This window comes from Anomalospiza imberbis, chromosome 5 (genome assembly GCF_031753505.1).
Source record: "Anomalospiza imberbis isolate Cuckoo-Finch-1a 21T00152 chromosome 5, ASM3175350v1, whole genome shotgun sequence".
Classification (NCBI taxonomy): Eukaryota; Metazoa; Chordata; class Aves; order Passeriformes; family Viduidae; genus Anomalospiza; species Anomalospiza imberbis.
Window position 1 is genome coordinate 63,479,992 of NC_089685.1, and position 19,560 is coordinate 63,499,551.

A 19,560-nucleotide genomic window follows, 5' to 3' on the forward strand; every position below is an offset into this window, starting at 1 on the left:
TCCTGGAGGAAGGCTGGTATGAAGCTTTGGATGGGAGCTCCAGCTAATGGGCACCCCATCAGGGTTATGGCCTTGAGAAGTGCTTACATGACACTGGAGCTTATGACCAGTGTTTTGAAGGGACCGTGTCATTTGGTATCTGAATCATTGATGTATAAGCACCCAAGACATGTTGGAGAAAAAGGAGGGGTGAGAGATTTCTGAAAGGTGCCTCCTCTTGAGGCTGCTTTTTCTGAAGTGGTTTTAGTGACTGCTGCTAACAGAAGAGGGTGCAGACAACTCATATGCTGCCACATTATGTGCATAGCAAGAGCTGTGGGAGTGATGCAGCCAAAGGTACTGAATGAGACCAGAACCAGAGGCCACATTATTCTACAAAGTGCTCAGGCTAATTCCCAAGCTTTCAGGGTATGTCCACATCTATCAGGACTTGTGCATAAGATTTGTGGGTTATGTTTTAGTTTGTTATCTTCAGTACCAGTTAAAGGTGAAAATAGTTAGATGTCTGAGAGCTTGTTGACCCTCTGATGCACTTTCCGTGGAAATGTTCTGGTCTCACTCCTGGGACATTTGTTTCCATGCATTCTGTGTTCAGATTTCCCACCATGGACACTGTGGCCTGGAATGCTGAGATGCTTGCTGGAAAATTGTTTTCACTGTATTTCTAGGACCAAGGAGTCCTGTAAGTCTCCTGAGCAAAAAAATAATCTTGTCAGATTTCCCACTCTGACTTTCAGGAGGGAGAAGGCATAAGGTTCAGATAATATATCCCAAATTTGGACCTTGTACTTATTTCAGACCTCCTGAGAGTCTTTTATTGGATGCAATGTTAGTATCATGCCTGAGGCTTCTTTAAAGTGACCTTTTCTCAGAGAAGAAGCAGAGAAGTAATTCAAGATCAAATGCAACTCTAGAATAAAATGGCACATTTATTTCACTGGAGATGAAGCAACATGGGCTGAAGCTGACTCTTTTCTTTCTTCAGGACACACTGAGGACACATGCTCTGTTTCATTTTTATATAAATGACTACGTTCAGGTGGCCTGCTGCAGTCTCCTTATCTCCTCATCATGGTTACCTCTCCCCATTGTCTGTGTGTACCAGGAATCTGAGTCACTTGCTTCTCACCTGACCTCAGATGCCATAATAGTCATGGAGTCTAGCCTGGACATGTGGAGTAGGAGTTGGAGTATAACATTGGTTTTTTTCAGATTGTTGGAAAAACTATTGATTTACAAAACCATAAAATCATAGTGCTAGGTCATTTTGGAGCCTCTTCTTTTGGATCAGTCCCTGGAAGGTGATGGATTTCCAACTGCCACAGAATGTGGTCTGCCACACAGAAAGCAAAAAGTCTGATCTCTCAGCAATGCTTGCAAAAAGCCTGATCTGTGAGCAGAACTCTACCTTTTTCCTTGGCAATATGCCTTACTCTGTTCTAGACAAACATAATTTCTTCAGTTCCATGCCTTAGGTTGTTTGTCTACTTCTATTTTCAACCTCTTCTCCAACACTGCTGAGGAGGAAGCCTGAGAAGTTGCAGCGGCGTGTTGGGCACCTATCCAGTGGACCCCATCTCAGTGCTTCACAGAGGCTTCTGAACACTTAGCAGCAACTGCAAAAATTACTCAATCACTACCAGTCTGATCTAGGAGTTGAATTATTGACCAGAGTGCAATATTTCCCTTCTTTTTGCACCTGTCAGAGCTCAGGGATGGATCCCAAAAGATTTTCCAGAACACTATATGAGAATGTAGGAGTGCACTGATCATATCAGCAAACCAGTCACCCTCTTTGTACTTAGCAAGACCTTGTATAGCCTCAGATCTCTCTCTGTCTTTTACCAAAAGGAAGAAAAAGAGAGGCATGTAAGTTGATTTAACAGAGCCTGGACTACAAACTACATCACAAAACACTCTACAAAGTTAATAATACAAGGCACAAGTCGGATATGATATAAATGATGTAAATGTGTGAACTCTGAGTAGGACTTTGGCAGTGTTCCCAGCTGTGTTCAAAATGTACCCATGATATTTCTATCTCCCATATTGGGAACCCACTAGAGACAGGCATAAAAGACTTAGGTTGAGTTTATTATCCATATTTATCATTCATTTCAGAATAGCATCTTCCTCCCACACTGATTCCTCCTCACAGCACTACATATGCACCCAGCTCAAAGCAGGATTCTTCACACCCTGGCTTTTGGGGCAAGAGTTGAGAATGGTGAGATAGGCTTGAAGTGTGTGTTGGGAAACCCAAAATAGATGGTGCAAGGGAATATGGACTCTGTAGCTATACAGGTGGAATTAACAGAAGCAGTTTGCAAGCTGTCAGGACATGGGACTTTGGGACAGAAAGGAAGCATGTCTGAGTGTAGGAAACCATGTGAAAAACTGGAAGGAACTTCTTGGTATTTATCTCTCTTTTATATTTTCCCAGTGTTTGAAAAAGGGATGATGTCAGTGAAAGAAGAGCATAGAAGTGTTATTGCTGTGAGTGGGCTGGGTATAAGCAAAGGCTGGGGGCTGAGAATTTGCAGGGTAATTTTTTAACCTGGGACCTGGTGTCCAGGGAGCACCCAAATGGGGACATCTCAACTTTCAGAGCCTTGTTGGCACAGTCAGAGCAGAGAAAGTAGCAATCGTGCAGTTGAGCTGGCTGCAGTGAAGGCAGCAGTGTAACAGCAATGGCTGTGTTGGAAGTGCTGATGGAAGTGGCGGATGCCAGCAGAGAGCCAAAGGGAGGGATGGCAGACATGGCAGATTGGCTGGAGAAGCAGCCGCACAGGGAAGGTGCTGATGGTGAGGAGGCTACTAATTGCACCGAGTGTTGTTGGAGTGCTAACTACAAGTGAGGACAAGGATGAATAATAACAGACAAGATTGTGAAGAGGAAGAGGAGGCAGGCTGGAGGAGGAGTGGTGAGGTCTGTGATTATGGCACGTTGTAATGAAGAAGATGCTGATCAGTGTGTGACTACAAGGGTTTGAGCTCTGGTATTAACCAAAGCTGTGCTCTTCACATGTGCCAGCTTGTGGCTTTCTTGCTTCTCCTTCTACCTTATTCTTAATTTTATTTGCTACTGCAGCATTTTCCCTCTTTGCACATAGGGTGGAAAGAAATGTGTTAAGGGTTTCATGTAGGAAAAAAAAGGGAATTAAGAAATCTTAATTTAGACACTACCCCACTGGTGATGCATCCTGTGCCCCTTTTCAGACAAATGCTAGCTGGGAGGCCTTCTTGAAAGAAAAAAGGTTTTCCTAATGCTACAGGGGGAAAAAAATCACAAGAAAGCTTAAAGGAAACGGGGGGAAAAATGAGCCCTAATAGTTCTGAGACTTTCCTCAGCCCAAGGAAGGGTTAATGCTTTAAATGCAATGTAATTTCAGCGGCAGTAAAGAACACGTTTCCATGGAAACATCAACCCACAGAGGGAGAGAAAGAGGGAGAAAGGAGAGGGAACAGCAGCAGAGGGAGAGTGGCTCCTCTGGCAAAGGAAGAGCAACCTCCAGACCCTCCCTTCACAGTTACAGACAGGAGTGATTATTTGTTTATTTTTTGAATCGATTTCCTCTTGGAAATGTTATAGGGAAGAAAGTGATAAGGTGCCAGCTTGGCCAAACTGCTACAGACCCAAGAAAATCCAGTCACACTGTTTGGAGTGAGTCTTCTTGCAGGCGTGACTCTGCTCCTGCCAACACTGTGAATTCATTGCCCCTTACAAATGCGTGAATGCCTTCAACACTTGATAAACTTAAATAACCCCAAAATCACTAGAGGTTTCTCCTTGGGTCAAAAAAGTTGAGCTAGGTTACTTTTTCTGAGAATATAATAAAAGGATTTATTTCAGTCTCCAACTGGTTTAGCCTTGCCTGGCTTCTGTCAGTGAGATGGACCTTTCTGGCAGATTTGAGTGGTTTTCCACAAGCAAAAATGTTCTGAAAGGTCTATAAGAAAACTGACGTGTTCACCTGTTTGCTGGGTCTTGATTCCCAGGGCAGAAACTGGAATGAGCTCCGGGTAAATAGTGAGATGCCCTGATGGCTGGCTCCATCAGGGAGCCAGCAGCATACCAGCCACCTTCAGAAGACCAAAGAGGTCGTTGACGTGCACATCTGCTTGGCCAGATTTTTTAAGCCATGGTCCACAGACATGTGAGAGATTTCAAGGGGATGTAAAAAATTATTAAGAAAAGAAAGGCTGCTGTCAGCGGGATTAAATTCACTGCACAGGGACAATAGTTCAACTGGAATATTTTTTTACAGCTCTTCAAATTGACAGAGCTTGAAAGACATGATCCTGGGTGAAAAAATCACTGAAGATCCTCATTTGACTTCTGTTCTGTGACTGCTTCTCCTGTCAATGATTGTATGACTATGCCTTAAGACATATAAACAGATCTGAAGGACATCTCCTAACCTTTCCGTATTTGCCTTATTCTAGTGGTATGGCTTTCATCAGTGACCTCTTAGTTGGTGCCAAGACATAATTATGACCCACTGTCAGCTGTTCTGACAAATGTAATTTTCCATGCTTTTACTGCCCCGTGTAAGCTGATTTTTAGTCCTTTCATATGGAAGAAATACCTTGAAATCTATTTTTGCTTTGGAGAAAAGTGATATGTTATCTGTACCTAATGAATAAGGAAGGATGTAAAGGTGTAGCAATATAAAAATAATACTTTAAAAAAGTAATTGGCAGGAATTTAATAACTCTGTAAAGCTTTCCAGCTTGATCCAGTTTCGGACTGAACATTTAGTTTTTATTTTATGCAGTGACTGTAACGATTTTGACCTTAAAGCTAATTTTCTATTAGCTATTTTCTGTTACTTAAAGGTTTGGTGAGTCAGTTCAGAAGTATATTTGTTTTTATCAAAGATTTTCTGTCTAAAAAAACCTTTCTGAGAATAGACTGATTTCCTATGACATTTATAGATAGTTCCAGCTTTAACAGACTATGCTCTTAGAACACTTTTCCTTATTTCTGTTTTATTTCCAGGGGGGCCAGAAGATGTAGAGGTATATTCCCTAGCTACTTAGGACTGTGTCATTTTCCCAGAGGAAGAAAAAAAAAGGACAAAAAATGGATAAATTTAGAAGAAATCAGAACTTGTAAATCAAGTATTTGGGGTTTAAAAGGGAATATTTTGACATGGAAATCCTCTATGCTGTCTCTTGTGATTAGGAACATGGGAATTTTGTATTCCTATTTCTCCTTCACAAAACTTGAACTAAGTCTTCAGTGATATTTCTTCCCCTGTTGAGGTGATGCTGTTCCTTATAGAATTCTTTCCGTGTGGCATATTACAGATGTGTTTTAATAGGGACTCTTTTCCACAGAAGAAAGGGTGGAAGGTGTCACACAACAGACCAGACTGTGTGGGAGCATGATGGTACTGGAAGCTTCATCTTCTGTCCAAAATTACTACAGTTCTCAGATCTTATGTTTCTTTGTCTTTCTAGCAAAATATTGACCTCTTTGTGAGGAAATGTTGTGGCCACATTCTTATCCCATTTAAAAAGTGGTTTTGCCAGATAATTTTTCATGGCTCTGGCATTTGTGAAAATAGGTTAGTCAGGATGTCTGTGAGAAAAAATTGTCTTTGGTTGAAATTTCAAGATCTTGCTGTGACCAGCATAACACACAGGGCAAAATCAAGATTTATCTCACTCTTCTTCCCATGAATAGGTTACCTCATCCTATTGTATATTTGTTTATCCTACAAGTCACATACAGTCTGCCTTTGGTACTGTCAGCAGCACCCTGGCAGAGGGACTGTGAAATGCCATTAGGCCTGAATGGCACCTCTTTCCCCATTAGTGACTGCACAGGATGAAAATCAAATGGGAGATTAGGTTCTGGATCACAATATGTGCATGGAGGAAAAATTTATTGGGAAAACTCTGAAGCTCACACAAGCAGCCTTCATTATTGTCATGTCTGCTCCAGACTGGAACCCATCTTCCCTTTAGAGGGGTACTTCAGTGACCCTGCACAGTGACTCCCCCACCCCGTCCGCTTCCTGTGAGGCAAAACCCTGTGGTGTGATGATGAGTTTCCCCTTACGTTCTCAGGAGGGAGGCTGGGGGCTGCACACACTATGGAAAGTGAGCTTTGCTTCTCAGTCTCAGGAATGGTCCCGTCTCATTAGGATCAAGCAATGCGTGTAGGAAAGCAGCCCTGCCATTGCTGTGGCTCCCTGCATCCTCCAAGGATAGATATATCCTCAGTCCCCAGGAACTGTCATCTCAAAGTCTTTCTGAAATGACACATTTGTTGTAGATAAATAGAAGAAATGGGAAACAAAGTGGAAGTACAATTTTTATTTTTTTTTAATATTAAGAGAGGAATTGATGGAAAAGTTTAATCCTTCCACTGTACCTAGGAGCTTTTACTTGCAATCTCAGCACACATACACATTAATTTCAAAGCAACTTTGCTAAATATGTTGAAGAAATAATAAGGATGGTTCAGTAGAAATTTGTCTTCCACCAGAAATGGTTATTTCAGAAGTCAGGATCAAACACCAAAACAATTCATCTTCCTAGAGGTGAGGGGTCAGTCTTAGTGGATTGACCAGTATCACTCCATTGATGTCAGGTGAGTAGCACTGATTTATTGCAGCCCAGTAGCTCCCCTCTTGTCTTCTAAAAAGGTGTGGACAGCAGAGACAAACCAAATTAATCTCTTACATCTCTGTTATCTTTTAGCCCGAGGGGTATTTCCTAATCTAGATGATCTCCAAATCTTTTTGCTTAATGAAAACAGTCTTGGGCTCTGGGCATTTCTCTAAGGCTACTGGTCAGATTGATTCTGAGAAGTAATTTAGGCTGTAGTCTGGGCAGATTTTCTGGTGCAGGATGCCTGTACAATTTAAAATTTGGGAGCACTCTTTTCTACTCTTTCTTTTTTACGGTGCATCTCCCCATATTCAGTGGTACCACTGACAGTGAAAGAGAAAGAAATAAATGCAGAAGAGTGAGATACCATTCCGTTAAGATTTAATTTTCCTAATCAATGGTTGCTTCTATTTTTTTCTCATTTGTTTTGGTTTTGTTCTTCATAATAGACTCTTGTTACATAAAATCAGCTGCACTCATGACCTTTGCATGGAATCCTTTTGCTCTAAATTGTACCTGACACCAGACAGATGTTGCACAGATACAGCCAGATGTGCCTGACTTTCACAACTCCATGAGCCACTGACAGCGCAGCAGCGTAAGGGCCAGTGCAGAGCAGCGAGCAACGAGAGAACCTCTGAAAGGCTCAGCCAGGATCAGGATTTTTAGAACAGATTCCATGACGAAATTTGATCAAAGGCCCAGGCAGAGCCTGTTTTTGCCTTTTTTTGGGGTGAACAATTGGATTTGATATCCTGTGGAGCCTGAATTACCTCAACAGAACTCATGCATGCACAGCTGGGTCTGGATGGCTCTTGTGTCTGAGTTGGCTGTGCTCTGAGGCAGAGGCCAGCCACAGAAATTTTGAACAATGGTATAGAGAAATAATATCTGTATTATTTTAAACCTTCCATGGGTTTGGAGAATGGAGGTATAAGTCAGAAGTGAAAGGGATCAGTTGTGGTTTTCTCATTAAAAAAATCAACACTACTTCAGTCACTCAGATGAAGGCATTAACAGCGTAGTTAGTGCTGGTTAAGTCTTTTATCTGTCAATCACTTGCCCCTTGAAGGTCAGAATTCCCATTTTTAGATCAATATACTGGTCCTAGACTCCCTTTTCCCTGTCCTTTGAGTTCACCCATCCTTTTGTCTGTCCATCCTTGTTCAGGAGCAGGAGTGAGGGATGGGCAGGACCCTACTGCAGGGCTGGATTGATGTACTCTGCCCTGGTTGTTTGCATCAGGCAAGGTTGGGTTGGTCTTGCTGGTGCTGAGAGAGGCAATGTGGTTTGGAGCAGTGGGCACTTCTACTAAAATGCAGAAACATGCTTTTGCTTTTTTGCTCCTTCCTGGGCAAGAAGTGGGTCTGTTCCCTGATACCTCAGACTGGTGAATTTTTAACACTGTCTCTAGGGGGAAAAAAAGGCTATTTCACCATGCAGATTCTGTGGAGTAAAGCCTTTCACTGCTTTCATCTCACTGCTGTTATGATTGGCCTCAGTATTTCCCATTACATTGAGATTCCAGACAGGATGATGGTGGTGTGCATCCCCATCCCTTTATCCTGCATCACATTCCACCTGCCTTTTACCCTGCAAAGGTAAAAGGTATCCCACAGCTTTTCCTTCCCCACCCTCCACCTACACCCTGTTTTTCCCTTGTGTGCTGGGCTGCTGAGATGACTCCCCAGTGCTGACTGTGGAGAGGCTGTTTTATTTATATGGTCTGTCTTATTCAGGGAAGCGATCGATGGAAGGATAATCACGCCATTTCAGACAGACTGCTTGTCTCGCTGAAGCGTAACAAGCACTGACAGGACGCAGGGGAGGATGTGTGTTTGTGTGTGTGCTGCACACATGTGAGGCAGGGAATGTGACAGAGTGAACCGATGCAATATCCAAATTTGCCCCTCCAGTCAGCAGGCTTAGAAGGAGCTGATTCCAAGCAAGGCACTGGAGGAAGAAGTAGGAGCAGCTAGTGCTGATTTCAAATGCGTCTCCTTCACACCTGTCTCTGGGGCAGAAAAAATCTGGTTAGCAGCCTTTCTGTGTTCCCTCAAGCCCCCTGGGCCCCATCTGCCTCTCTAGGCTTTCTCCATCATGGCTGAAACCATTTAAAATGCCATCATCTCTGCTGGTCCTAAATTGGCCATCTGATGCTCTATTTGCAATGCTTTAAAACACTCTCCCTTAACTTGCAGGGCTGACAGATTTACATTTAGGATGGTTGATGTTACCTCAGAGCCCAGGATGGGGACTTAGGTACCCCTGGGTCTAATTTGCTTCTTGCTCAAGGGCATGTCCCTCTGTTCCTGCCTGTTTGTCCATACCACAGGGCTCCTGGTGTCAGCCTGTTTCCACAGGCTGTATATGTTTTGCTGTCACCCGTCTGAGTTTGGGTATTGCATCCGCTGCATCGCCACTGAGCTGGCGAAGGGCTCAACCCTTTTGTGCTTGCATCAAGTAGTTCCAGAAGTTGCCACATAAGCAAAATCTTTTGCTGAAAGGTGCTTCTAGCAAATTAAATTAAATTGCCTGTGTCAGCCCCCACCATGCCTCCTTTCTCTTTCTCTAACTCTCTCCATCTTGGAGTGCCAAACATGCAGGGATTAAGATTTTTACAGGCACAGTTTCCTCCTGGTTTACGTCACCTGCATGCACAACCTCCTTGTCTTCATGTTGTGCCACCGTTACATCTGGTGGCTCAGTTCAGACATGTCAGGGAGTCTCTCACCCCCCTGCTTGCCTGCTTAGGGACTGGAGTGTGTATAGGCTGTAGGGAGGAACCAAATCCCCCTGGCCAGAGCAGGCAGCAGTGGTGCTGGTGTACCAGGGCAGCAGTGCTGCTGAAGGGGATGTCTGCTGCTGCCGCAATGATGGAGGGCAGAGCCACTCCAGTGTGGCTGCCTTGCAGCATGCTGCTGACTCGGCCTGCCTAGGAGTCCTTCAAGCCCTGATGCTTTGTCACATAGGCTCAGTGCTCCTGAGCAAGCCCTGCAGCTCCCTGTGAGCTGCTCTCACCCTGCATCCCTGTGTTTGCTGGCAGCATAGGTACAGGAGAGCAGGGAAAGCTGGGGGGGATGCCACTTCTTCTGCACTTCTCCTGCAAACTTTTGTAAACATATTGCTAATGGGTTGGAGAGAAAACACTATGAAGAGTTATATTGCCAAATTTGGGGACTAATTTCAGTCAATAAGGTGTGAAGCAAGGGATTTTAGTGCTGCTTTAAGTATAAATCTCAAGGCAGCTCCGAGGATTGGAGTTGTTGATGATCCCGCCTTGATTATTATTAGACGTTCTAATCTTTCCAGTGAAAATGAGCATAAATGACACCCTCTTGTCTCATATCTGTTGCTGATTTCTATGAACTTTTCTTGTCAAGCTGTGCAAGGGAGATTCCTGTAGTGGAATCATTCTTGGGTGTGAGGAGAAAGAGGGTTGAGAACGATTTAATATTGGTGTTTGTTTAATTAGCTGTTGGCAATGCTTACTCATTACTGACATATAAAGCTGCAACTCCCATCAGGCTAATGGCATCCTCATCTTCTTTGAGCCTTTCTTTGTCTTTACTCTGGTGGCCAGTGCAGAGAAATCATGAAGTTGTAATCTTGGTCCATTGGAAGATCCCTCCCACCACCACCAGAGCCTTAATTAGGTCTTGTAGGGTGCACATACCTGGCAATGGTCTGTGCCTGGCATTCCTCAGTACCAGAACAATTTGCACATCTGGGAAAAAAAAAACAAAAAAACAAAACAAAAAAAAAAAAAAAAAACCACCAAAAAAAACCAGAAAAAGAGCATGTGTGGTTCTGACATGGGATGTTTTATGCCATTACAAACAACTGCATGGCTAAGATTTTACAGGTGGAGGATGTTTTGGGGTTCGCTCAATGTTTGAGATCCAAATGGCTTTGGTTTTGGAAAATAACCAATAGTCTGCCTTTGAAAATTGTCCTGTTGCAGATGTTTCATGCTGGGCTCCCTTATGGCTGTATTTCCAATGCTGAACATGTCCCTTGAAGGTCACAACATGGAGCAAGTGTGAAATTTCCTTTAGAAATAAACATAATTGCTGATTGCACTTGGCAATGAGGAGTTAGTAGATGAGTTTGGTTGATTAATAGAGTTAGAAGAAAAAAGTTTGAAAAAGGAAGAAACTAAAATAATGACCTGCTTTTTTATTTGTTTGAAGAAGTTTCCCTGTTACAATGATTTCATTAGATTAGCAGGGAGATCTCTTTGTGCAGATAGTAGGAAAGCATGAACCCACTGAAAGAACAGACTTTCCCCCCTCTTATTTATTTTCTTGAAATTGGTTCAAATTGAGTTCATAAGGGACAAATTGAAGCTGAATATTAGGAAATGTTTCCTGATGTCATGGTGTAACAGAATAGAAAACCTCTCATGTCTGTAATAGAAATGTTGCTTGTGTAATTTATAGAACTGTGCAAAGTAGGGGAGCGCAGAGTCCAGGGGCCAGCCCTGCAGGCAGCTTGGTCACCTCTGCCTCTCATGGTGATGTGATGCTACCAGTGCCCGAGCAGATTTGCAAAGGTAAAATCTACTTCATGCAACAGGATTGTGAATTGAAGTGAAATATACGAACAGGGTAAACTGTCAGAGTGCCATGGTGATGTCATATAAACCACTGAACTGTGAAATGTGTATTTACCTCCTCTTCCCTACAGTGTATTTCTAGATGGTCTGACAGTTAAGAAAACAATAGACCTGATTCTTATTTACAGCAACACCCCTTTAACATGCTCTCACAGTGCAGAAAAACCTTGAAATGAGTGTAGCTGTAATCTCAGTCCACTTAAAGGCCTTCCCTATTGCCAGAGCTGAGTAAGGAGGCTTTAGGATAAATGAGATTGAAGCCCAAACTGTTTAACTGTCCATTTGTACAGCTGACATGAAATGCCCCAACAGGGAGTGCCTTCTGCAGAAGTGATGGGGCCTTTCCAGACAAAGAGAATTGCTGGTGTTAGCTGCAGGGCTGATCACCCTTTAGCTTGATTTTACTGGGTGTAAGGCTTGATTCTGTCTGTAGGAAAAAGGACTTTCACCAGGCTCTTTTAACATCCTTATCCCTATTCCTAAGCTCCTTCACAGGATCATTCTGGGTCCCATGAGGTGTGCTAGCTCTGATAGGGATAGAGCTTCTTGCAGGTGTCCTGCTCCTTCCTCTGGTCTCCACTGCTTCCCAAGTCATTGCCTCGATATTTGAGCTGGGGAGAGGCTGTCTCCACTGCTTCACCTGTCGCCCATCACTGTCCTCAAGTGGCATGCATAATCCCCTTTGGAGAGTGAGCGAAGTGTAGGCTGTGGAGTGTGTTTACACATCTGATTGCTAAAGATCCCTCTGCCCTTTGAGGCAGAGGAAGATCAGGGATTGTGGGCATACATATGTGTGTGACTCTTAGACATGCTTTTAAGAATTCATTGAGAGCCAACACAGTACATCACTTCCCTATCCCACCCACAAAATGGGGGAAATTGCCCTGCCTTGCCTGATGTCCCAATTTCTGGAGTAATTGTCCTGTTTTTCTCACTCCCTTCCTCTTAGATTTTCTACTGTTTTGTGCTGTGCTTCTACCCTCCTGATGTGAGCTGAAGAGGGGAGGCAGGGTCTTGTTTTGGGTTTGGTTTCCAAGCATTAATGTTCTCCTTGCTCTCTTCTCTTTCATGCAGGTACCTGATCAATGTCACCTTTGAAGGCAGGAATTTGTCGTTCAGTGAGGACGGATACCAGATGCATCCCAAGCTGGTCATCATCCTTTTGACCAAGGAGAGGAAGTGGGAGAGGGTAGGATATGTTTGGTAATTCTCCAACTGTGTCAGGGAAGAAGAAGGGAGAAGGCTCCAGGCAAATAATCCTCCCCACCTTTCTGTACTTGTTATCAAGGGCTGGCTATCTTCTTCTTGCATCCCGGACCACTGGTATCTCCAATGCCCAGACTGCTGTCTTCTCCATGCAGGATGCTATTACAGTCTTCCATTAGCATGCATAAAAAATTCATCAGCTTCCTTTCTGTAATCTCTGAACATAAGTTTCCCGGCCTTTCAGAGAAGATCCCTCTTCTGTGCCATGAGTTTCAATGGCTGAGACAGAAAATATTTCTCTGTATGGCTTAGTGGCAGTGAAGTTCTGTACACTAAATGACTATGATTGAGCTACAGCCACACTTAGTAATTTATGCCAGTATTAACTGTGCTTGATATATCTGGCCAGTGTCCCTTGCAACGGGATGGTGTGTTAAGTAGGATGTGAACGAACGTGAGATCATATTGAGTTGTTCAAAGATCCAAATTCGCATATTTTGGAATAATTTGCAAAGCACCATTTTAGAAATGGTGTGAATTTCTGAGTTAGTGGGAAGTTTTGGTTCATTTCACCTCCCACATAAATGTCAGTGGTCCAGGCTCCAAACAAGTATTTCCAAAGGGTTTCTGTTAAAGCAGAGGGGGTAGTTTAAGGGCTAAGAAAATGAGATATAAAAAAAGTTTTGGGTGTGAGAAGTCATAGCAAAGGAAGGAAAATTCATCAGAATACTCGATAGATAAGAAGGAGAAGTTGGTCTGTGTGCAATCATATGTATGGCTTAGAAAAAAAGCCCCTTTGTCCCCTGCATGGACTTGCAAGTGACTTTCTTGGTGAAAGTGAGGAAGAAATTAATGAGGAAATGAGAATGAAATGGGGAGCTGTCAGGAGAAGTGTATTCATAAAACAGCTGTAAGAACAACTTACAACTTGTGAATGAGACAGAAGAGCAATCACTTTAGTACCTGGCAGGCACTAAGGTCTCCCAGTAGTTGCAGGAATTTGGGAAGAAGGTGAAAGCCCCCAGCTTGTGCCTGGTTTCCAGGAGGACCTGTCTACCTCATGGTCTTGGCACTGTTCAGACCAGGTGAGGGTGTGTGATCTGGGAGATTCAGAAGAGGTCTCTAGGCCAGGAGTGTGAGGGAACAAAGGGCATGGCATAGCATGTGTGGACAACTCTTGCACATAGCTGAAGGCAGGCTGTCTAGATACTGCACAGGGTGTGGACATGCAAAGCTCAGGCTGTAGAGACCTCACGTCAGGCTCAGCTCATCACTCAACTTCATTAAAGTTTACCAGGAAAAGTCCAGGAGGATTTGTTCCTAGCTGGCACCACATTTGTTCTCATGGGTGAAAATTCCATCGTCAGAGAAGGAAAATGAAGCGGTAGCAGCATGAATCCTCCTAGGGGTTATTAGCAGGCCTGGCTGTGGGAATCTGTTGCTGGAATGCTTTGCAGTCTCTGGGGAGGCACAGCTAAAAGGTCCTGTTTTTATCTTGCCTGTCACATGCTTCACATGTCGTACCCTCAGTGGCTTCTGTCAGTGGTAAGAAGGATTGTTCAGTCTCTGAGAGTGTATTTGTGGTCTCTCAGATGAACCAGACAATTAGTAGAAGGGATCCTGGTTATCAGGAGTGTTTGGATTAGATTTGTGACCTGCTTGAGCCCTGCTGTCTGTGAGGACTACTTGGCATTCATTAAACCAAAACAATCCTTCATTTCATAGGAGCTGGGGCTTGACTGAAATGAAGCTATGATGAACTATGGTATTAGTGGGAAGAAAAACACATAGTGCTTCCTGGACACAAATGTTTTATCTTGAAGTGGGTGTCTTCTTCAGAGATGATCAGATTATTATAATTAAACTCTGAAATGGTTGAATTTTATGCTGGCAGGTTCTTTCTGAAAGACACTGAAGTAATCTCCAAAATGTTCTGATCACAGACCAAAACCTTTCATACCTGGAACCTCATGCTCTTTTTCTTAATTTTTTTTCCATTCAGCAGAAATGCAAACATGAAAATATAAATGTGAAACAGAGATCTTTGTGACAAAGATCATAGTTTTGTTCCATGTTTGCAGAGACTCAGGCAACACAAACTGTTGGCCCTCAACAGCAGGTCCTCGGCAATACAAGAAATTATTAATATATTTTTAGCACGTAATTCCAATACCTTTATAGTGCTTTGGAACATTATAAAAATTCTCACTAATTTTATGTAAATAGCAAGGTGCTTCATCCTGGGAACTTTTGGGCAAACAGGCAGTAGGGGACATGAGATGAAAGGCTGAGTGGGAAACACTGATTTGGTCCAGTTGCATTCACTGTAGCTCAGTCTTTAACTACACACTTATCTATAATCTGATGCTATACCTGGAAGGAACATCAGGAGGTCTAGTCAACTAGTCTACTAGTCCCTCCCTGTGCCCCAAGAGAGGGTTTAACTAGACTGAAATTATTCCTGACAGATGTTTGTCTCACCTGTTCTGAGAGATCTTCAATGCTACAAATCCCATGAAATCCCAAGTCAATCTCTTCTATGGCTTCTTTCTCCTTACCCTGCTAAGTTTTTCTGATGTCTAACCTAGATTTCCCTGGCTGCAATTTAAGCCCATTAATACTTAGTGACTCCCTCATGGACATAGGCAATTGTTTATTCTCTACCACTTCTTATCGTCCGCATGTAGGTTTGAAGTCTTCTATCATGTTATCTCCCAGTCATCACTAGTGTAGGTTAAACAAGAATTTGTTCAGTCTCTCTTGGTAGGTCATGTTTTCTAGTCTTCTGATCATTTCTGTTAGTCTCCTCTGGATTTAGTAACACAGCTTGCAGCTCTGTACAGCTTGGCGCATTTGATTCTTGAAAGATGGCAAATGGATTTTGAGGGTATGTCTTATGGAGTATATATAAAAAGATATGCTTTAAAATAGGTGTGAAGTTTTCCATTTTCTGAGCAGCAAAGATCCAGACAGTGACTGAACTGTTTCAGGATTTCAGGTCTGTGAAATCTTTTGCGATTTTGACTTTTTTTTTTCCCAATAAGTATTTTCACAACCTCACCAGTTACTTCAGAACAGGAATTAATTTTCCAGAGGAGCTGCAGCTGCCCCCAGACTCTGGTGATGATAAATCTCCTCATGAGTGCTTCAGACAAACTGAAGCCTTGTAGGGCTGACAGTCATGAAAGAACAGGAAGAAAACCCACTTTCTGCAAGGGGGCAGTAACTTGAGCTCTCCTGCTTCTCTTAACCATGAGTAATGATTCATCATGATAAGCAAATGTGCTGAATTTCATTCACTCTGCTCCTTGGGGACAGAATGCTGCATGCCTTTCCACACTACCTTTTCATCAGCTGGTTAGTAAAGCTCTTTTCTTCACTGGCCAGATAGCCTAGGTGTGTTTTGGGTGCCTAGATGCCCCTGTTGTTTATCATAGAGGTGCAGGTATGCAGATGGAGGTGGTGAAGGATGTCTACTCTTATGCCCCATGAAGGACCATGCCTCAGTGCAGTGATGAGTGGGGGCCAGATGTCTTGCCAAAGTGAGCCAGAGTCAGTACTATGCTAGGTTTTTTGTCAGTAGGTTGTGATATTTTGTGTGGGAAGAGATTTCACCCAGTATTTTTCTTCACTGTTTGCCTTTCTCTTCTGCTCTCCTATGATCCCACATATGATGAGGACTTAATTCTGCATTCATGATCCCTTTGTGAGAGCTAGCAAGTGCTGCTATCTCCAGCTCCTGCTAATATCCTCCTTCTCTACTGAGTCCTATCCCACTAGCTCCCCACTAACAGTCCTGTCCCATTAGCTCCCAGATCCTCTCATCTGCTTCCTCACTTTCCCCCAGCAAACCTGGGGGTGACACAAATGTTATGAACTTTGAGGCCCTCTTTCAGATTCTTTCTCTACTTTAATTACTAGTGAGTTTGGCATCACTTCTATCACTAGTTTGTGGTCAGCCTCTTCTCTTAGGTGTGTCACTGGGGATATTCAGAGCACCTTTCCATGAGGCTCATGACGCCAAGTTCTTGTGCTGCCCCACAGAGCCCTTTGATTCACAAGCTGCCTCCATCTCTTACCAAGCATGCTTCATTCACTCCTCTTCCTGTCTGGACGAGCAAAGCCCCAGGTGATGGTTTTGGTCAGGGTACCACTACAAGCCATCTTAGAGGACAGATGGGAAACTTATGTTGAAAGATTCATTCTCCTTGCTGCATGTAATAATCCTCTGCCCCATCAACCTTCACCCCACTCAGCAGATAAAATGTTTGCCTGCTGTTGGTGCTATAATTACCAGCATTTGACTTTTGAACTCTTCAACTCCAGCAAGGTCTGTTCTGCTTCCTCTAGCCATTGGTGTGACCATGATTACAAATTCACAGGCCGGCTGCTCCTGGCCTGTACCCTTACAGCACTGTACACATTAGTGTTCCCTGGGAATGGAGCCATTTGCTGTGACATCCTCTCAACTGCCTCAGTGACTGTAGACTTCCAGGACTTCCTAATGCTGCAGCAGGGTGGAAAATAGTGCCACTACTCTCTGCCACATGGACTTTCCAGAGATGTGTTCAACCTCAGTCACAGTCTGCAGAAGATGAGTTTGTGAACTTCTGTGACTCTGTCTCCAGTTTGGGAGAGAGCACCATTATGCCCATCCATGCCTGGGAAGAGTTCCCCTGGGATATAGGAGGGAGATACAAAAAGGAAAGAAGGATTTAGAAAAGAAAAATGAAAAATGAAGATTTCCCTTATCTAAAAAAAATAAGGAAAGACAACAAGATAAATTTTTGGACACCTAAATGATTGTTGAAAAAAGGACATACTAGTCAAATGCTTTTCATGCCCCTGTAGGGAGAAAGAAGAAGTTGTCTGCTAAACTGTCAAGCAGAAATATATCAGTTAGATATGTAGGGAGCTGTCTAATTATTGGCATGGTGAGACATGGTGAGGCTCATTTGCTGGTAGAGGTTCATTTGCTGGAGTATATAGAGAAAAATATCCAGCAGTGCAGGATCTCAGTCTGTCTTGTCCTGCCTCTGAGATGGTGGATGCAGTAAGTGATCTCTTGTGGTTCTCTGCCAGCCTACATTTCTATGATTAGATGAGCAAGACAAACCTGAAGAGTGTCTCACAAAAAGCAGCTTATTTAATAGGAGAGGCAACCCGGGTTATGGACAAGCTGATCAGCAGAAACTTCAAGCCTGATCCAATGAGGTCATAATTTCTTCAAGCTTCCACCATGAACCTTTTGTACGAGCAGGCAGTTGGCATGTGAAGGCTATTGTGCATGTCTGTGAACAAAAGCTCTTACGGAGGCACTTGTCACCTCCTGAAGTCTGCACCTTTGGGGAGCTGATGAGCACCACAGAGACACTGAAGAGGCTGTAGCATTTGATGATGATGCAGCCTTCAGGCCTGATCTCAAGTCTTACTGTGCATTAAAAGAAATATTCTCTGTCATCTCTTTGTGTGCTTCAATGTCCCAGTGGCAGAAATAACAGGGGAGAGGACTGAAAATACGATCAGTGTTCTTGGCTTTTAGTAACAGTCCATGTGGTACTGATCACTCCATGAAGAATCAATATGAATCATGTTATCCTATCTGTTACATTGCTTAGCAGAAGGAAGGAGTTAGATTTTTTTTTATTTCACTTTCTTAGAGAATAAAAGCCTCCTTAAAGAAAGCTCTTTAAAAATAGGAGAGGAACAAGAACGTAGAGTTGTGAGGTGAAAACTGCAGCTGTACAAATCCAAGTCTTCTCTGAAGGCCCTCCCCTGCCTTTGGAAAGATGACTAGATGTTTTGAGACAGTTTCTTCCTTGTTTTGTCTGGTGCCCACCTAGGCAAGCCTTGCACATGTATGCTTGCCTCCATGGGGTAGAAGTTACTGCCTTTGGTCAGGTTCTGCTCTGTGTGTGGAGTTCTGGCATCTTGCCTGTGTGTCCAGGGAGGAAATGATTTTTTTGTTCCACCGACTGCTTTTACAGTGAGACAAGATTGGATTGTTTTTGCCAATCAGTCTTGTTTTGCTAATTTTGCTGTGTACATGGGGATTTATGACTCATTGTCCCTGGGGAGAAATGGCATAGAAGTTTGTTTAAACCTGCTCAGAGTAAGAGACTGATTCTGTTCCCACAGAATCAGTTTTTAGAAGGATATAGCTTCTCTTAGGGCAGAGGGACTGTTCTGGATTCAAGCACATATGGCTGAAATTAGAACAGGAGTCTGTACATGCATTTCCCCCCTTATTTTTAAAGTTCTTTCTGGACATGTCTCTAAGAGACCATAATTTGCTGAATGCCTTACTTCTCATTAGACAGCAGACTTGCATCAAAGAATACATATTTTATGGATATCTCACTCCCAAGTGAGTGTCCCTTAGATACCTGATCTAGGTCACATCTGATGGGTCTGTTTATGACCCTGATTCAATCAGACAACCAGATGGCTTTATTTGTGCACCTATGCTGCACCCACTGCCAGGATTTGGCCTGACTTCTCACAGTTGCCCAGGATCTAACTGTATGTATTTGGGGCTAATTATGGCCATGTTAATCTTACATTGACTCCTAAGCAGAAGGACAGATTCAAGTGCCACACAAAGCCTTCCTTATCAGAGGATAAATGGAACTACCTTTCTGAAAAAGCCTTCTATGTAAATCTTGCAGACATGCTGGTCAAACTGTGTCTTTGCTGGATTACTGCATCATGTAATTATAAACTAGTCTAGTTTTGACCAAAGAGAACATATTGGGTGTCTCTTCCTAACCACTGCATGTTATGTCATTATAAGCTGTCTGCTCTCTTTGCCTCTTGCTGAAGCAGTTCCTGACTTTGCTTGAATTTTGGAGAGTATTTGTATGATTCATGAGCCTGCAGAAAAATATTCTGGCTCTTCTCCACCAGACCCTTCTCCCTTGCTACTGGAGGGAATTCTTACATTGAAACAATGACAGCTTCTTGGAAAGACCTTGTCCTCTTATGCAAATCAGATATTGGAATATCTGGAGATCTTTATTAAGCCAAGGCTGTAGTTAGAATGCCTCCTACAATTTCTCTGCTGATGTAGCTGATGAGGGTGATAGCAGCCATCTGACCTTTACTGGGGTTGC

At 43.2% G+C, this 19,560-nt stretch overlaps 1 protein-coding gene across 8 annotated transcripts in view; it reads left to right on the forward strand.

Annotated features, from left to right (window-relative positions):
* Positions 1–19,560, forward strand: part of GRIN2B (glutamate ionotropic receptor NMDA type subunit 2B) — a 217,336-nt gene that overhangs the window by 117,188 nt on the left and 80,588 nt on the right. For all 8 annotated transcript variants that reach the window (XM_068191496.1, XM_068191497.1, XM_068191499.1 and 5 more), the window contains one exon: positions 12,317–12,431. In XM_068191496.1, the coding sequence (XP_068047597.1) occupies positions 12,317–12,431 (115 nt within the window). The remainder of the gene's footprint in view (positions 1–12,316; positions 12,432–19,560) is intronic.